Source organism: Elephas maximus, chromosome 6 (assembly GCF_024166365.1).
Source record: "Elephas maximus indicus isolate mEleMax1 chromosome 6, mEleMax1 primary haplotype, whole genome shotgun sequence".
Taxonomy (NCBI): domain Eukaryota; kingdom Metazoa; phylum Chordata; class Mammalia; order Proboscidea; family Elephantidae; genus Elephas; species Elephas maximus.
In genome coordinates, this window is record NC_064824.1 from 27,704,742 (window position 1) to 27,721,800 (window position 17,059).

The 17,059-nt window shown below is 40.0% G+C and overlaps 1 protein-coding gene across 9 annotated transcripts in view; it reads right to left on the minus strand.

The window, feature by feature from the left end:
• Positions 1-17,059, minus strand: part of NCKAP5 (NCK associated protein 5) — a 1,220,442-nt gene that overhangs the window by 311,870 nt on the left and 891,513 nt on the right. For all 9 annotated transcript variants that reach the window (XM_049889201.1, XM_049889199.1, XM_049889198.1 and 6 more), the window contains one exon: positions 14,473-14,622. In XM_049889201.1, the coding sequence (XP_049745158.1) occupies positions 14,473-14,622 (150 nt within the window). The remainder of the gene's footprint in view (positions 1-14,472; positions 14,623-17,059) is intronic.

Here is a 17,059-nt window from a genome sequence, read left to right on the forward strand (position 1 = left end):
CTACTTTGGTGAGCAGCATCTGGGGTCTTAAAAGCTTGTAAACGGCCATCTAGGATACTCCACTGGTCTCGCCCTGTCTGGAGCAAGGGAGAATGAAGAAAACCAAAGACTCAAGGGAAAAATTAGTCCAAAGAACTAATGGATCACAAGTACCACAGCCTCTACCACACTGAGTCCGGCACAACTAGATGGTGCCTGGCTACCACCATTGACTGCTCTGACAGGGATCATAATAGAGGGTCCCAGACAGAGCTGGAGAAAAAAGTAGAACACAATTCTAACTCAAAAAAGAAAAAAAAACAAAAACAGACTTACAGGTCTGACAGACTGGAGAAACCCCAAGAGTATAGCCCCTGGACACCACTGTATCTCAGTAATGAAGTCATTGTTGCGGTTCACCCTTCAGCCAAAGATTAAAAAGGGCCATAAAACAAAATGAGACTAAAAGCACACGTCAGCCCAGGGGCAAGAATGAGAGGGCAGGAGGAGACAGGAAAGCTGGTAATGGGGAACCCAAGGTTAAGAAGGGGAGAGTGTGGACATGTCCAGGGGTTGGCAACCAATGTTACAAAACAATATGTGTGTTAATTGTTTAATGAGAAACTAGTTTGCTCTGTAAACCTTCATCTAAAGTATGATTGAAAAGAAAAATAAACACGAGGACAAATAAAAAAATCCTGTTTTAGAAATGCAAGTTTAACATCCTCATGGACCATCACATAAATACCTTTATGTTTTCCCCCCAAATACATTACTAGTTAATTGACCAAATTTACATCTGACTGACATCAAGAAGTTTCCATATTATATAATTATTATAACAGAATTATTATTAACATGTAATTATTCAATCAATTATAATAATTAAACGATAATGTGCGGGGTTTAGGTTCTTGGTAATGATCCATGGAGCTATATACACTTTTGCAATACAGTCCTCAAGATCGGTTTTCAGACATTGAGGTTTGGGCAAGGTGGTGTATAGAGTTTATGCTCAAGAATTTATATTCGTCTCAGGAAATATCCTCACATTGTTTTTGAGGGAGAAAAAAAATATATATATATATTTTCTTATTTGTCTCCCTCTTGTAAAATTAGCCTGCCAGGAAGTTTTTACCTATTTGTATTTCTGAGAAATTGACTTTATCATATGGGCTTAGAAACACCTGTACATCATACTCTGTTGCCTGGCTTCTCATTTTAAGCTAGAATTCTCTGCGGAGTTACTTCCCCCGAGTACACGCGCACTATGGGAAGCAGTCTCTGCTAAATGAATTCATGACCATCTTGGAATTTTATGAGATTACCAAAACCAATTTGACTTTGGCCCTCGGCACACAAAACCCAAGACAACAATGCTGATGTCACAAAAAGACACGCTTTTTGTGTTTCTGAGAAAACTTCCATGGATGCAGTTACAAATGAGACGGAAGCTGAGGGACAGCCTCTGCCTTTGGAAAAAAAAAGATAAGAGATTTTTTTCCAAACTGATCATTTTCCATCTTCTCAGTTTTGAAGCAGAGTCCTGTGGTGGCACAGTGAACACACACAACTTCTAACCGAAATGTTGGTGGTTTCAGTCCACCCAGAGGCACCTCAGAAGAAAGGCCCAGTAATCGACTTCCAAAAAATCAGCCACTGAAAATCCTATGGAGCGCATGGGGTTACCATGAGTGGGAATGGATTGACAAAAACTGGTTTCAAATTTTTAAAGTATTTTTGCTTCACTTTGTACTCTGAGAAACTACCCTTTGAAAACAAACAATAGGCATGTATCACAAGCTATATCTTCTTTGCAGCCAACATTGCTTTCTAGAAGAGCGCCATCTACTATGGTAGTTGAGTATCTGTAGCCATTGGACTCTGAAGAAAGAGCCTGAGCCTACCCTCGGCGTACTGTAACTAATGGATTCCATTAGAAAAGCAGGAATGCTACTGAGCATACTGAGGACCTTTACATTTAAAAACTTAAATTATTCACAACTAAAAACAAAGACAGAGTCTAGATAGTTCTGAACAAGGAGTAATTACCAAAGCCAATACTGCTGAGGCTCTTACACCCATGACAGCTATTTATAATCTCTCCTCCCACATCCAAACCTTAAAATCCCTGGACCATTATAGGACTTCAGTCACACTGCTTTGGTTATAAAGTAAAACTGTGTATTTCCCACCCCTGAGTACTGAGGCCCTAGGGAAGGAGCTGATTTGAATGCTAATGAATTGGATCTCCCTCATAAGGCTGTCATCGGAAATCAGAGGAAGTGGATGTCTTACAGCATTTCATACCTTTAGAGAGGCTGTGATATTGACACAGCACGTAAAGGCAACACCTATAGAACAAGGACATTTTTCTGGACTCTATTCCAGAGCCGCACTCCCACCCCCCCATACCATGACTGTGTAACATTCTTTTCCAGCAAACTATTAGAGTTTATAGAAAGCTGGAGTTTGGTAACTGGGACTACTCCTCAATCAGACCGCTTTGTGAATTCACAGCTCGTAATTTCTACCTATGACACTCAGGTAAGCTACTTAGAAGCTTTACATCTAGGACAACTCAGACACCCGCTATACAAAAGGAACCCAAATTTGGGGCTTTGTTTTCCAATTATTCTCATGACATTCTAGGCTTAATCATACTTTGTAGAGACAGGATTAAAATAGCTAATTGGCTGAAACAAAGCAAACTGAAGCCTTTTGATTAATCTAGCCAGCCAGCTTTCCATTCCTGACATCAAAATTTATATTCTCCGTGAAAAACAAAAAAACAAGGCTGTGGCTATGTAACATTAAACCAACACACAATTAACAACACTTTGTTCTAATTATCTCTGGGCACAATTAATGTTGGCCCGACAGTTCATTTTTCTTCTTTGATAGGTCCTAGAATATTTATGGAGATTAGTCCTTGATGCATTGGCCTTCTCTAAGATCTGGGGTTTTTCTTACAAGCTCCTGTACAAACCTGAGCTGGGCAAAGTAAGACATTTATGCAGAAGAATTCTTCGTGTATTGACTTTTTCTAACATTTGGGGCTTTTCTAGCAAGCTTCCACCCAAATCTGGCTGCGGCAGTGCAATGCGGTCAGAGGTCACCTATCACCTTGGCTGACTACCCCACACTGGGCATTTTTTTCTTTCCTCTCAGCAGTTGGTCATAACTGATAAAAGGTTATGACTTGATTGAACAGGCTTCCAGGAGTTGGAAGGCCAAAAGGGCTGCTGTAAAATAGCCATGTAGATGCTAAACAAACCCAAGGTAACAAAAATCCTCGGCTGCCTATTATTGGGAAACTTATATTGCAAAAAGTTCAGTTACCTCACATCAGTAGTGAAGGGACAGGCAAAAAGAAAACAAGCACTAATCAAAGGCTTTGGGTGATTGGTAAAACTTCAATTTATGGGATACATGTATCTTTCTACACTTGAAAAGGAGTTTCTTCTGAAATTGGCGGGACCTAAGCTTTAAAGCAATAAATATTCTCTCCATGGCTCAGGACTGTTTGCACCACCATTTGGCGTGTTTGTTTGGGCATATCATTTTACCTTCTCAAAGTGGGTTAAAGTGCCATGAGGGGAAACAGCCTGAAGGGACTGGATATTCAAAGGGCTGTTAAGGCTACCTCTGAACAGATTAGAGATTAGACAACTCCAAGAATTTTAAATACACACATTGTTGGCTGTTTATATGTATTGGATAGATGATTAGCTCCATGATTTGCACATAGGTTGCTGGCTTTTTCAAGTCATCCCCATGCACAATGGAATGAAACACTTCCCACTCCTGTGCCATCCACATGAATGGTTACAGATTGGACCATTGTGACCCACAGGGTTTTCACTGGCTGATTTTCAGAAGCAGATCGCGAGGCCTTTCTTCCTAGTCCATTTCAGCCTGGAAGCTCTGCTGAAACCTGTTCAGCATCATAGCAACACACAAGGCTCCCCTGACAGATAGGTGGTGTCTGCACCCATGAGATGCACTGGCTTGGAATCAAACCCGGATGTCACGCATGGAAGATGAAAATTCTACCACTGAACCCCCAGTGTCCACGACTTGCACATTTAGGATGGGCCATACCTTTCAGTCTTATCTATGGCTGGAAGTACCGTAGGCCCCAGGCAGGCCCATGTCCCAATGGCTCTGAGAGGCTGTTTCATGCCTTGCTGCTTTGCCCAGACAGTTCATTTCCTCTGCCCTTTCTCCTACTGTTTGCCTAGAAAACTGGCATGAAGTCTTGAAGACTCAGTTTAAATGCTGCCTTCTTATTTCCTTGCCTTCTCCTAAAAGAATCTGGTTAGATACTTCTATCTCTGTGCCCCACTGACCCTTGTGCAATACCTTTTTTTATTTGTAAAATGTTCACGTTTGTGATTTTTATCACTTTAATTAATATACTTTTGTTTTCTTGACTGTAGTGTGAGTGTCTCAAGGGCAAAGAGTATGCTCTGTGGATCTTTGTAAGTCTAGGACCCAGCGTTAAGGCTGGGCCTAAACACCCAAGGAAAGAGCTGAGGAGAGATGTGAAGGAAAAAGAGAGAGAGAAAGAAGAGGAGGAGGAGGAAGAAGAAAAAGAAAATGCAATACCTAAGTAACAACCTACCTTTATGGGTGGTATTAAAATAATTCTGACATTTAAATAACTTAAGCACAAGAACTTTGCCTAATCACATAATTTTAAATCTCATCCATCTAAAATAAAACAGGTCAGGCAGTATAAGGACAGCTGTTCTTTTCAACTCAGGGGTGTCCATTCCCTTTCTCTTCTGGAAACATCTCTATGGTTTTCCTTTCCGCTCCCTCATGAATAGACTTGATGAGACTATTGGTTGAGATGCAACACCCTCTGATGACCGTGACAGTGGGCACATAACCAGCCAAGCCAATGAGATCCCTCTCTAGAGTCTAGGACCTTTTTTTTAAAAAATAAGCAATTTTATTTGAGAATATACACAGCAGAACATATATCAATTCATCAGTTTCTACATGTACAGTTCAGTGACACTGACTACATTCTTTGAGTTGTGCAACTATTTTCACCCTCCTTTTCTGAGTTGTTCTCCCTCATTAACATAAACTTACTGCCCCCTAAGGTTCCTATCTAATCATTTGAGATGTTCTTGTCAATTTGATTCCACATAGATTTTAAAAGAGTACAATGCTCAAGACAGACATTTTTTACCAGTTAAGCTAAACTATTAATTGGTTTTAAGAAGACTTCGAGGGATATGCTCCTGGTTTAAGGCTAAATATTATCTCAGGGCAACAGTTTCAGGGGTTCAACTAGCCTCCATGGCTCCAGAAATGTCAAAATTTGAAATTCTATTCTACATTTTCCCCCATTTGATCAGGATTCTTCTATAAAATCTTTGATCAAAATGTTCAGTAATGGTAGTTGCGCACCATCCAGTTCTTCTGGTCTCATGCATGGCAAAGGAGGCAGTTGTTCGTGGAAGCAATTAGCCACACATCCCATTTCTTCCTCCTATCCTTGACTTTCTTCCTCTATTGCTCCAGGCAAATAGAGACCAATTGCTGTACCCTGAATGGCCATTTGTAAGCTTTTAAGACCTCAGGCACTACACAACAAAGTAGGAGGTAGAACAGAAGCACTGAACACATTATTAGGCCAATTAACTGGGCTATTCCATGAAACCATGGCCCTAAGCCTCCAAACATTAGTCTAGGGCCTTTGATGGAGCTACTCGGAAAGAGGAACAACCTTTTCACTGGTGTTGCTGAGGCAGTGGGATGTAAACCTCGAAGCTTCTAGTAGCTACCACAGCTACCACATGGAGAAAACCTGCCTGGGAATGAAACCAGCTCAGAGGAATACAGATCTAGCGATGGGAAAAGACAGTTTCCTGATACTGTCCATGCTCTTGAACCCATACATGCTGGATCCATTGTCATACCCGAGTTTTTAGTTATATAACAATTCTTTCTTTTGCTTAAGTCAGTTTAAGTAGGGCCTTTATCACTTGCAATTGAAAGAGTGATTACAAATAAAGTACCTTGAAAGAGTTTGAAAACGGGATTTACTGCATGGTAAAGTTTTTCCAGGAATTTAGATCTATAAAATTATTTATTTACTCAGTATCTTACACTGAGTAAAGTAGGGGCTCCTTAAAGGGTGGGGTGGGTACATTTTCACTAACTATGTTGCCTCCTCAGCATTATTTCTGGGATTCTCTATTTTGGAGAACCACTGATGCTTAAACAGATATAAAGAAATCTAATGCCTACTTGCATAACTCTTTTAAAAGAATGATCACATTTTAAATATTCTATTAAAATACATGCATATAAAGATCTATGTACTAGGATGTTCATCACAGCATTCTAATAGTGAAAAAGAGACAACAACCTAAGTAGCCAACAGAGGGGGATTAAACTGATCGACTTCTATATAGCCATTAAAATCACATTTTTGAGGAATAGTGAATAAATGAGGAAACAGTCTTGATATATTGAAGAGCAGGATAAACTGTACACAATCATATTCTGTGATTTCCTAATGTGATTAAATACCAACAGGAAAAGAAAGGGTTGGAAATATGTGCGCCAAAAATGTTGGTAGCTGCTATTTTTGATTGGTTTAATTACAATTTATTTATTTCCTTATACTTCCTTTATTTTCCCAATTTTCTATAATGTGACTATTTACTACTTTTGATATCAGAACATTTCTAGCACAATATTATATACTTACATAGAATAGGGATTTTTTTTTTCACTTAAAGCCCCTTCACCAAAAAGAAGTTTTTTGTCTCTAATCTTGCCTTAGTGATTGTTGCTGGGTGACCCACAGTTGGATGCAAATTAATCAGGAGAAAGATACATGGCAGATACCTTAAGATAGCGATGTTTAGAGCTACCTGTCAGCAAAGTGTCACAGAACATAAAGACTAGAAAGAAACAATTGAGTTTCTATTCAGACTACTAGCAATATGCTGCTTTATAACTTTTTAATTTCTCTTTTTACATCGTCTTAGGGTTAAAAAAATAATAAATGTGAGGGGAAAAACTGATAAAAACTTAGAGGTTATCAGAAAGGCTATGAAATTAGTCTATTCCTCCTATTAGCAAGGAACCAAAGCCAAACTAGCCCCATTCATGGCAACGTCAGGGGAGCCATCAAAGGCTTAGAGGTGAGAAGCCATTTCAGAACCCTTTAGATTACAAGCTTTCCTCAGGTCTAAAAGCACTCTGACATTGGGCACATGTGACGAGGGCTTCTGAATCTAAGTTCAAAGATTTTGGGAAAGTTCTACTTAGGCCTGGGGGGAAAGATAGGTTAGATCAAAAAGTGGTTGAGACCAACGAAAGCCTATTGGGTTTGGAGCTGACCAGGACCTACGATACTCGAATATCTTTAAATATTGCTCTAAAAGCTTTATCAGTGGTTCTCAACTCTGGCTCTGCATCTGAATCACCTACAGAATTTTCTAAAAATACAGATGTTTAGTCTCCATCTTAGACTTAAAAGAGCTGAAATTTCCTCAGTTGTATTCTAGGCTTCTGCATTTTTAAAAGGTTTCACCTCTCTTGCCTTCTTGCAGCTTTCACTCCTACGTTAATTCTTCTCTCCCACATCCTCAATTTCTCCATTTCCAGGGGATCATTTCTACCCGCATACCGACAGGCCTGAATATCACCCATCTTTTTAAAAGAGCTTTTCCTGTACCGTGTCTCTCTCTCTGTGTCTGTTCCGCTTCACAAGCAAATTTCTCAAAAGAGCTGTCTATACTTGTCTCCACGTCCTTACCTTCCTCCTCCAATCAGAAACTGTTCTCATCAAGATCACAGATGGCCTGCCTCCTACCAGAGCCAAGAGTGAATTCTGTGCTTCATCTTAGTTATTCTCTTACCAGCATTCAACAAGGTTGCCCTTGCAATTCTTTCTTCTTTAGGCTTCTGTGATACCTCACTTTCCTGGTTTGCCTACCTCACTAGTTACTGCTTCTTTGTCTCAGATGCTGCATCTTCTTCCTCTGCCAGACCTCTAATGGAGGGGTGCCCCCGGGCTCTGTCCTCTGCCCTCTGCCCTCTTCTCCTCCATATTTATACTGACTTCCAAAATGACCTTATTAAGTTCCACAATGTCGAATGTCACCTACATGCTGATGACTCTCAAATCCATATTTCTAGCCCTGACCTCTGCCTTGCATATCCAACCACTTACCAGAAACCATCACTTGAATATTTAACAGGCAGTTCAACTTAACACAGACAAAACAAACTAACGGTTCAGAACACTTTTGATTACAAGCTCTCCTCAGGCTCAAAACACTCTGACGTGGCCACATGTGGGAAGAGCTTCTGAATCTAAGTTTAAAGACTTAGGGAAAGTTTCTCCTTTCCTCAGTCACCTCTCTTCCAAGTCTCGCCTCTCTCAGAGATTTGGTACAACCCCATAGTCAGATGCTAAGACAAAAAAAAAAAAAACTAAACTAGAAGTAACCCTTGATTCCCACTTTCCCTTACACTCCAACTTCAATCCATCAGTAATCCCGATAAAGACTGACTTCTAAAATATACTCTTACTTGACCATTTCTTACCAGCAAAGCGTAGTGGAGTTGTACAACTGGATTTCCAATTCTGACTCTCCCATCTACTAACTGCCTACACTTGGGCAAGTCACTCAACCTTTCTGGGGCTCAATTTCCTTACCTGTAAAACAGGGATGTTAACAATTATATCTACCCAGCAGGGCGGTTATGAAGACGAAAATAGTTAATAATTGTAAAGTAATTGGCATAGTGCTTGGAATGTAGTAAGCCTATTAGCAGGGCTTGCTAACATCATCATCATTATTCTCCATCTGTCCTAGACACCCATCCTAGACCACTGTACTAACACCTTTTGTCTGGACTCTGAAACAACCTAACTGGTCTCCCTGCCGGTACCCTTGTCCCATTCTTAATCCACAAACCAGCAAGAATTTGTGACTTCCCTAGTTAGTAGTTACTAATGGTTTCCCTTTATGATAATATTCAAAGTCTTTAACTATGGCTTATAAGGATTTTCAGGATTTTCCATCTACCTCTCTGAACTTACAATCTTCCAAATTTTTAATCTTATAATTTATGTCCCATCACACAGTTCTTATTTCTATAGCTCTAATTCACCAAGCTTTCTACCATCTCTGGGCTTTTTTTTATATTTGCTGTTTCTTCTTTATGGAATGCTCTTTGCCCAGATCCTCACACAGCAGTATCCTTTTTATTATTTATATTGCACTCAAATGGCCCCTTCTCAGAGGCCATCTTAAGGTAAATACCACCCACACCCCATCCTTCAGCCTCCTTTCTGGTATATCCCCAAATTTTTCCTCCTCGGAGCACTTATTTGTGTGCAGCCAGGGTTGAGAACTACTATTTTAAACTACCTTGTTTGAAACACGAATTACTGATTAACAAAATGCTTATGCATAGCATTTTAATTGTCATACTTTCATGGAAAGGTATAATTGAGTAGAAAAAGCTGTTATTTACTTTAACACATTTAATTGCCAAGTTCTTCTGACCTTGAGGCTATAGCTAAGGCATCAGCGTTTACCTGGCAGCTCAGAACTGCCAGGTGATCTCAGACCTGCTCTCCCCCTGGCTAGAGGATGGGAATCAAAGATACTATGAGGGTTGGGAGTGTTCAGCAAAGGAAAATGTCCAGCTTGATTTCTAGTCAGGTGCAAAGTTGGTCCATGAGTGAGGAGAAAGGGCTGGTGAGGTGAGCAAATCATGGGTTTCAAGGCATCATGTCATGAGCAAACCCATGGCCTGAGGCAAAAGCCCAGAAGTAGAGAACAGGCGAGATGAAGCCAGCAGATCCCAGAGGCCAAGTCTGGGAAGATCCTTTTGATCAATGGGTGGGGTGAAAGGCAGGAGTGATCCTTTTATAGAAAGGGCCTGGGACATGGCAGTGCTGCTGAGAGTCATGAGCTCTTTTCTAAGTCATATAAGCTGTCTTTAAAACAAAAGACTTGAAAACTCAGTTAAACCACAGAAAATACCACACATGGGCACTGAAAAGTGACAGAAAATGTACAAGTGGCATCCAGTTTGCCCGCGTGGCTCTTAAGGCACAGAGGTACAAAGCAGAAGAGGTTTCTCCACCAAATGTCAGAACACTAAACAAAAATTTGAATTTAGGCCTGACAGGGTTGTTGCTGGGAAGTGAGAGTCAACAGTCCACTCTTCTCCTCCATGACCAACTAAAAATGGCCCAAACCAAGGCACTGAGTAAACAACTTTTAAGAGGGGAAAGAAAATGCATTTGTATGTGTGTGTGTGTGTGTGTGATATTATCATTTTAAGTGCTGGTTCTGGAGTTCTTTATAGGAAGTTAAATGCCCTTTGTAGAAAAATACCTTGAGGAGCTTTGGGAATGCTATGGAATGAGCCAGGGAAGTGGAGTTGAGAGACCTAAAGTACCTTGCATAATAAATGAAGACAAACTTGGTATGGGAGAAAAAAAAAAAAAAAAGGTATGGGAGAGGAAGAAGTAAATTGGAAGGAGCTGGCCGAGTTCTACGGCAGGAAGCTGGGAATTAAGGAGAAAGGAGCTAGTGAGAAGTGCCCTGTGGCTGAAGAACTTAGAGGAAACAGAGCTATCTAAAGACCAGGTTGAAGTTCTTAGCCTTCAGAATACCCTGCCATGCCCACATATCCTTTCTGGGGTTGGATTTTGTAAAAACTGAGGTTGGTGCTAAGAAAAGAAGAAAGAGATTAAAAACTGAGTGCAAGAAGGACCCCAGTCCCAGAAATGACTACAACATGGAGCACTTCTGCGGTGGTGAGGGGGAGAGGGGATACACCAGCCTTTACTCAGGTTGTACAATAAGGTCTCTGGACAACATTTACGTAAGTTTCAAAGTCAGGGGCATCACAGCTGCATGCTGGGCTGTTTTTGAATATTACAGTCATATTAATCAAGGACATAATATTAGAAGTCAACTGTGCGTCTCATTTTCACACCTTCTTGGAACCTGTTTGGAGAGCAAGAATTAAGGAGGCTGTTTTCTATCACTCTGAAAATCAGTCCTCTCTAATTTCTGCAACCCCAGGGGCCAAAAGATTGGGGTACACAAATATGGTTGCTTCAAAAATACGATGATGGAAAATACTCTCTGCCTTTCCAAAATCTGCGGCACAATGTCGAATTTTGCCCAAAGTAATTTTTGAATCATTATGGTTAATTGCCTTGCAATTTTCCAAAACAACATTTTGTTAAAGTGCGTAAATCCACGTGGAGGTCTGTGACCAGCTCTGGTTGCTGTGTGTCAAAGTGAGGTCTCTGTTTTCCCACGAGAAATTATAACCTAAGCAAGGTATACTGTACACCGAAAATATACAGGAGGTTTAAAAAATATATATGAAATTTGGATGAAACAGTGAAGATTCCTTTTTATTATCTGTTCAAGTAAAGGATAGTGAGATTTGGGGATGAAGATTGTTGTTGTTGTTGTTAGCTGTCACTGAGTCCATCCCCCACTCATGGTGACCCCATCCACAATGGAACAAAACACTGCCTGGCTCTGAGTCACCCCATGATTGGTTTAGGATTGTGTGTTGTGATCCACAGGGTTTCCACTGGATGATTTTCAGAAGTAGATCACCAGGCCTTTCTTCCTAGTCTGCCTTAGTCTGGAAGCATCCTTAAAACCTGTTCAGCATCACAGCAACACACAAGTCTCCAATGACAGACAGGGGTGGCTGCCCTTAAGGTGCACTGGCTGGGAATTAACTCTGGTTTCCTGCACAGGAAGTGAGAATTCTACCACTGAACCACCACTGCCTCCCTGGGGATCATATTGAGCAAATATTGAGGTTAATATTGAGCAAGAATTTTGGGAAACAAGCAGTGACACTATGATTACAGGAATTTAATTTAGAAAATAAAATATTTTTGAGTTAAAACTGTCGGGCTTAATATAAGAGATACCATCTATTACATCCAACCAATGCTGGATGCAAGAGTTATCTTAAATGTAAAGATCTCTGGGAAAGAAAAAACAAAACAAAACATTACTTCTCTTTTACATAGTGTATTAAAAAAATTCACTGCCAAAGATATTTTTTAAGTACCTCTTAGCTTGATTAAATAAGATGTTCTTCACAAAGTTTTCTTAGTCACTCTTAGATGAACTAAGAAAAACTTCCAAAGTAATCATAAATAAAAACTAAAAATTTAAGTACTTGGTTCCAGAGAAGAAAGAAATAAAATCAACTCATTCCTATCATTGACTTTGGAAATCCACTTAATTCAACCAAAAGACAAAGCTACGAGTTTCTCAAAACTCTCCAGAAGCAACCTCAGTCTCCCTGGAGGAGGTGTTTACAATGACTACCTTAAAAAGACAAAAATATGAGGACCCTTGGGAAGACAGGTGTAATTCCTGGCCCCGTGACCAAACTCAGTGGTAAAGAGCTATGGCAGCTAACCAAAAAGTTGGCAGTTCAAATCCACCAGGCACTCCTTGGAAGCCCTCTGGGGCAGCTCTACTCTGTCCTGGTGGGTTGCTATGAGTCAAAATCAACTTGATGGCAACAGGTTTGGTTTGGTTTTGGTGTTGCCCAAAGGTAGCTGCCAGAGGTTTCCTTAGTTGACCTTTCTTCCGCCCCATGTTTGATGGCACTTGATTACCCATCTGCTTTGGTGACTCCTGTGTGGAGTAGCTGAATTTTTTCATTGGCAGTTCTTGTATTAACCATTGCATCCAGATAAATGGGGTGGGGGGAGGGGGGGGAAGCAATTTAAAGAAAGGTGGAAGCCCTGTAGTAGATGGATAGAAGAGGTCACATGCCAGCATGTGGTACAAATGTTAACTAATTTAATCCTCATTATATCCATGCAAGGTGTTGTTAGCTGCCTTCGAGTTAGTCCCTGAGTCATGGTGACCTCATGCAAGTTATTAATATTCCCATCTTGCAAATGAGGCACAGAAAGCCGAAGCAACTTGCCCAAGATCTTGAAGCTTGGAAGTAGAATAACTAGAATTCGGACCACGTCCCGGCAGTCTGGCTCCAAAATCCATGATCTTAACCATTTTGCTTTGCTACTGTGGATAAAATTAGAGTAGAAGAAGGACACACTCACTACAAACACTGTGGTGGATGGGAGCAGGACTGCAAAACCTAGGTGGAAACCAAATGTAGCTTTCCCATTAGAAAAGGGAGTGAGTGGTCTTCTTTCTTTCCATCACTGACATTTTCAGGATTCCGTAGACTCTATGGTCGACCTATGTTTTAGTTGAGTAAAGGCTCCTCGTTCCTGGTTTGTAAAGAAGAGCTGGGCTAAGTGTAGCCCCTGCTCAAAAGTAATTATGCCCCAAGTCTATATAATAGAATTTATGGAAAGGATGTGAACCAACTCATAGAAAAAGACATTTTCACTGAGTCAGTGGGTGAAATCCCGATCAAAAACTAATAACTGGAACAGTCTTTGATTACTGCCATAAACATTTAGTAACTAATCCCTGAAGTGATGTCAAATGTTACAAAGTAATAGATCAGTAGTTTTCAAACTGTTTTGGAGGACTGTGGTGTTCCAAAGAAGTTCCTGGGTGGTACACACTGGTAACCCGCCTAGCTGCCAACCAAAAAGTTAGAGGTTCAAATCTACACGGAATTGCCCCGAAGAAAGGCCTGGTATCTATTTCTGAAAAAATGAGCCACTGAAAACCCTCTGGAGCACAGTTCTACTCTAACACACATGTGATCACCTTGAGTAAGAACTGATCAATGGCAACTAGTCAGGGTCCCAAAACTTCCTCAGACAACCCTGCAGCCTAGCTTCATCTTTCTTTTACATATGTACATGTTAAGCTTTTATGCAAATTTTTTTCTTAAAGAAATGGTTGTATTTAAAATTTTTTAAAAATTCTAGTCATCCTTATATACAACTAATTATTTCATTCATTCATTCATTCATTCATTCCTTATACTCCCACCAGTACCCAGTGCCGTCGAGTCGATTCTGACTCATAGTGACCCTATAGGACAGAGTAGAACTGCCCCACAGAGTTTCCAAGGAGTGCCTGGCGGATTCAAACTGCCAACCCTTTGGTTAGCAGCCATAGCACTTAACCACTACGCCACCAGGGTTTCCTTCCTTATACTAGGTATACTGAAAACAAAGTGAAATACACAGCCCTTTCCCTCAGGGAGCTTACAATTTTAGGAACTAATCCAGTTTGAGGGCCAAACTGAATTTAAAGTGAACTATTGACCTACGTTTCCTTTTTAAGGCAATATAATCACAGTCACTAGATGGAGACCCTTTCAAGTGCTACAAATTTTAACTTTTTCCTCATGATGGATGAATGGCTCATGATGGGAGATGTTAGATCGTATTAGTCAGGGTGAAATGAGAAAGGAAGATTTATACTCACTTCAAGCCAGCGCCAATAAAAGAAGCAGAACACTGTTATTCTTCTTTAAATGTGTTACCATCGCTTTATTTCTTACCTCGAGAGCTTTCAATCGTTCTAACAGCAATTTGGTCTTTTCTTTTCCCTCCTCTGTACTGCTGCTTTCGCTCCTCAAATCCTCATCTACCACCATGTGAAGATCTTCTAGAGCGTCTTTGTGTTTTCTCTCTTCCTCTGACAGTTTCTCCTGAAGCAAGAAAGAATTATTGCTTTCAATGATCTCCACTGAAAAATAAGCACCGTTCTTAGGCTGAAAGTTTGGAATGCCCCCATTGCTTCTGCCTTCTTTCCAGGGCTGAGATAAAGACTTTGCTAAACAAATTCTGAGTGGTGCCTATATTAGTCAACAGTAGATATCTGTACTGAACCCTGGCAGGACAAAGCCTGCTCTGAATGCAGATGTCTGCCGCCTAGTGAAAGAAGGGAGTGTGCCAGGCAAGTCTTAGGTGGAGTCATGCGGTTAATCCGCTTTTATCCTCACAATGGAATCTGGCCCTAAACTGGAAAAAAAAAATCAATGTTGATACCTTGATTTCTGAATGGCTCAGCTCCTGAAAATAAGATCATTAAAGTCTCTGGTCATGCAATCATTTAATTAATTTTAGGGAAAGTAAAATATTACAAAATATTGAAATAGTGATTTCAAAACTCTACACTGAAACCAATTAGTTGCTTCAGCTCAGTAATGGCACAGTTCTTCAAGACCCTTAGTGCCTTTTCCAACACTGCGGGATTTTCAGTGTAGCCTTGGGGTGGACATTAAATGTCATTATCTTGTCTTGCTCCCTGCTGGAAGCTCCTCACTCAGCCTTGTCTCTGGCAGCTTTAGAGAAGGTGTGAAGCGCTAATTTGAGCCTCATGATTGGCTCTCGTGTTCTAGGGAAAAAGAAACGTCAAGGAAATATAAAAACAAAAAATCTCATTCACTTTGTACTATATCAAGACCCTCTAGCCACAAAGCAATGTGTCACGGTCTCATTACACTATTTAATTCTAACCACTGCACAACCATTTGGGCTAAATTGGGTTATTAATGGTGAGAGACTTCTGTATATTTAGTCCTAAGCAAAGATCCTTTGCAAAAACAGAAGCAGAAAGGATATGATTCTTACCCTCAAGACATTTATATATATAATCTCCTTAGAAAAGAATAGCACAAGAGAAAACAAAAAACAAAAAAACAGGTTTTCTAACTACACCCGCTTATCTGACACGGTCAGGTTCCAAAGGCCAGGTCATTATGTGAGGTGGCCATTATGTGAAAATGGAGGATGACAATATTAGATCATAAAATGCAGGACAGGACTACATCATTACATACCTACCAGATTATAGCATTAGGTAACTGCCACGCTACTGAGAATCATGGCTCAGCCAACCTGACACATAACCTTAACCATTGCAGAACCTCAGTGTTCGTTACTGACTCAGGTACATTGTTAAAATGAAAAATAGCTGGATAGTAGGTTTTCTCCTTTGTTGTAAATGCGAAATGTCAGATAACGAGGTAGTGGATAAGTAAGGAAAAGGTGTATATGCCAAGAGGCTTCAGAGGTTCCAAAGAAATTGATTTAAATTCCCTTTTGAAAATAAATTATGAAGTATATTAAAAATATATATGTCTTACTGTATATGACTTTAAAGCACCTGAAACCACCAACCTAGTAACTTGACCCATCTTAATCTGTTTTGTACAGACTTCAGAATATAACTTCTCCTGTTACACCTGTGCAGGTGTGTTTACTACCATAGCAGGTATTCATTCAGCTCAAATAAATGCCAGGCAGATTTAAAGTGCACATGCTCTTGCCAGGACACACATCCAGGCTGGTAGTGCTTTATAGCTTTGATTCTTTATTTAAGGCTTGGCTGCTTTTCATTTCTATGATAGGAGTATGAACTTTTTAGATATTGTTGTTAACCCAACGTTGCAAGAAAGAGGTCTTTCCAATTCTCATTCAAGTTTGGGATCACTGTAAATAAACAATATATACTAGGATTATAACACAAACTGCTTTTTAAAATTTCAACATATACCTCTCTGTGTGAATTATTGTTTACTGCTCTCTCTACCACTTGAACTTTTTCAAAATATATTGAGGTACCATGTAAGAATTAGGGTTCTGCAGCTAATTAAAAACAAAAACAAAGAAAACTTACTGTGTGGTGAATGGAAGGCCAAAAGACTTTGGAATCTGACCGTCCTTTTCCAGATCTACCATTTATCAGCTAGGCAAATTAATTTGGGAAAACCATTCAACTTCAATGAGTCCTGGTTTCTTTGTCTCAAATGCTTAAATGAGGCTAGTGGCAACAAACACACACACACATTCATACACATATATGTACAGATACATATACATACACACAAACACATATACACACATACAGACACACATGTATGTATCTGAAGTATCTAGACAGTGTCTAAACATTATTCTGTGAAACAACTGGGAACAATTCTAGGTGTGTAGATTACTATATATGAGTATTGGGATTATATACTCTCAATTGGGATAATATACTGGCATGATTCAAAATGAGAAGAAACAGCTGCAAACATTCATTAGTAATCAGAACATACAGTATATGAAGTATGAATCCAGGAAAACCGGAAACTGTCA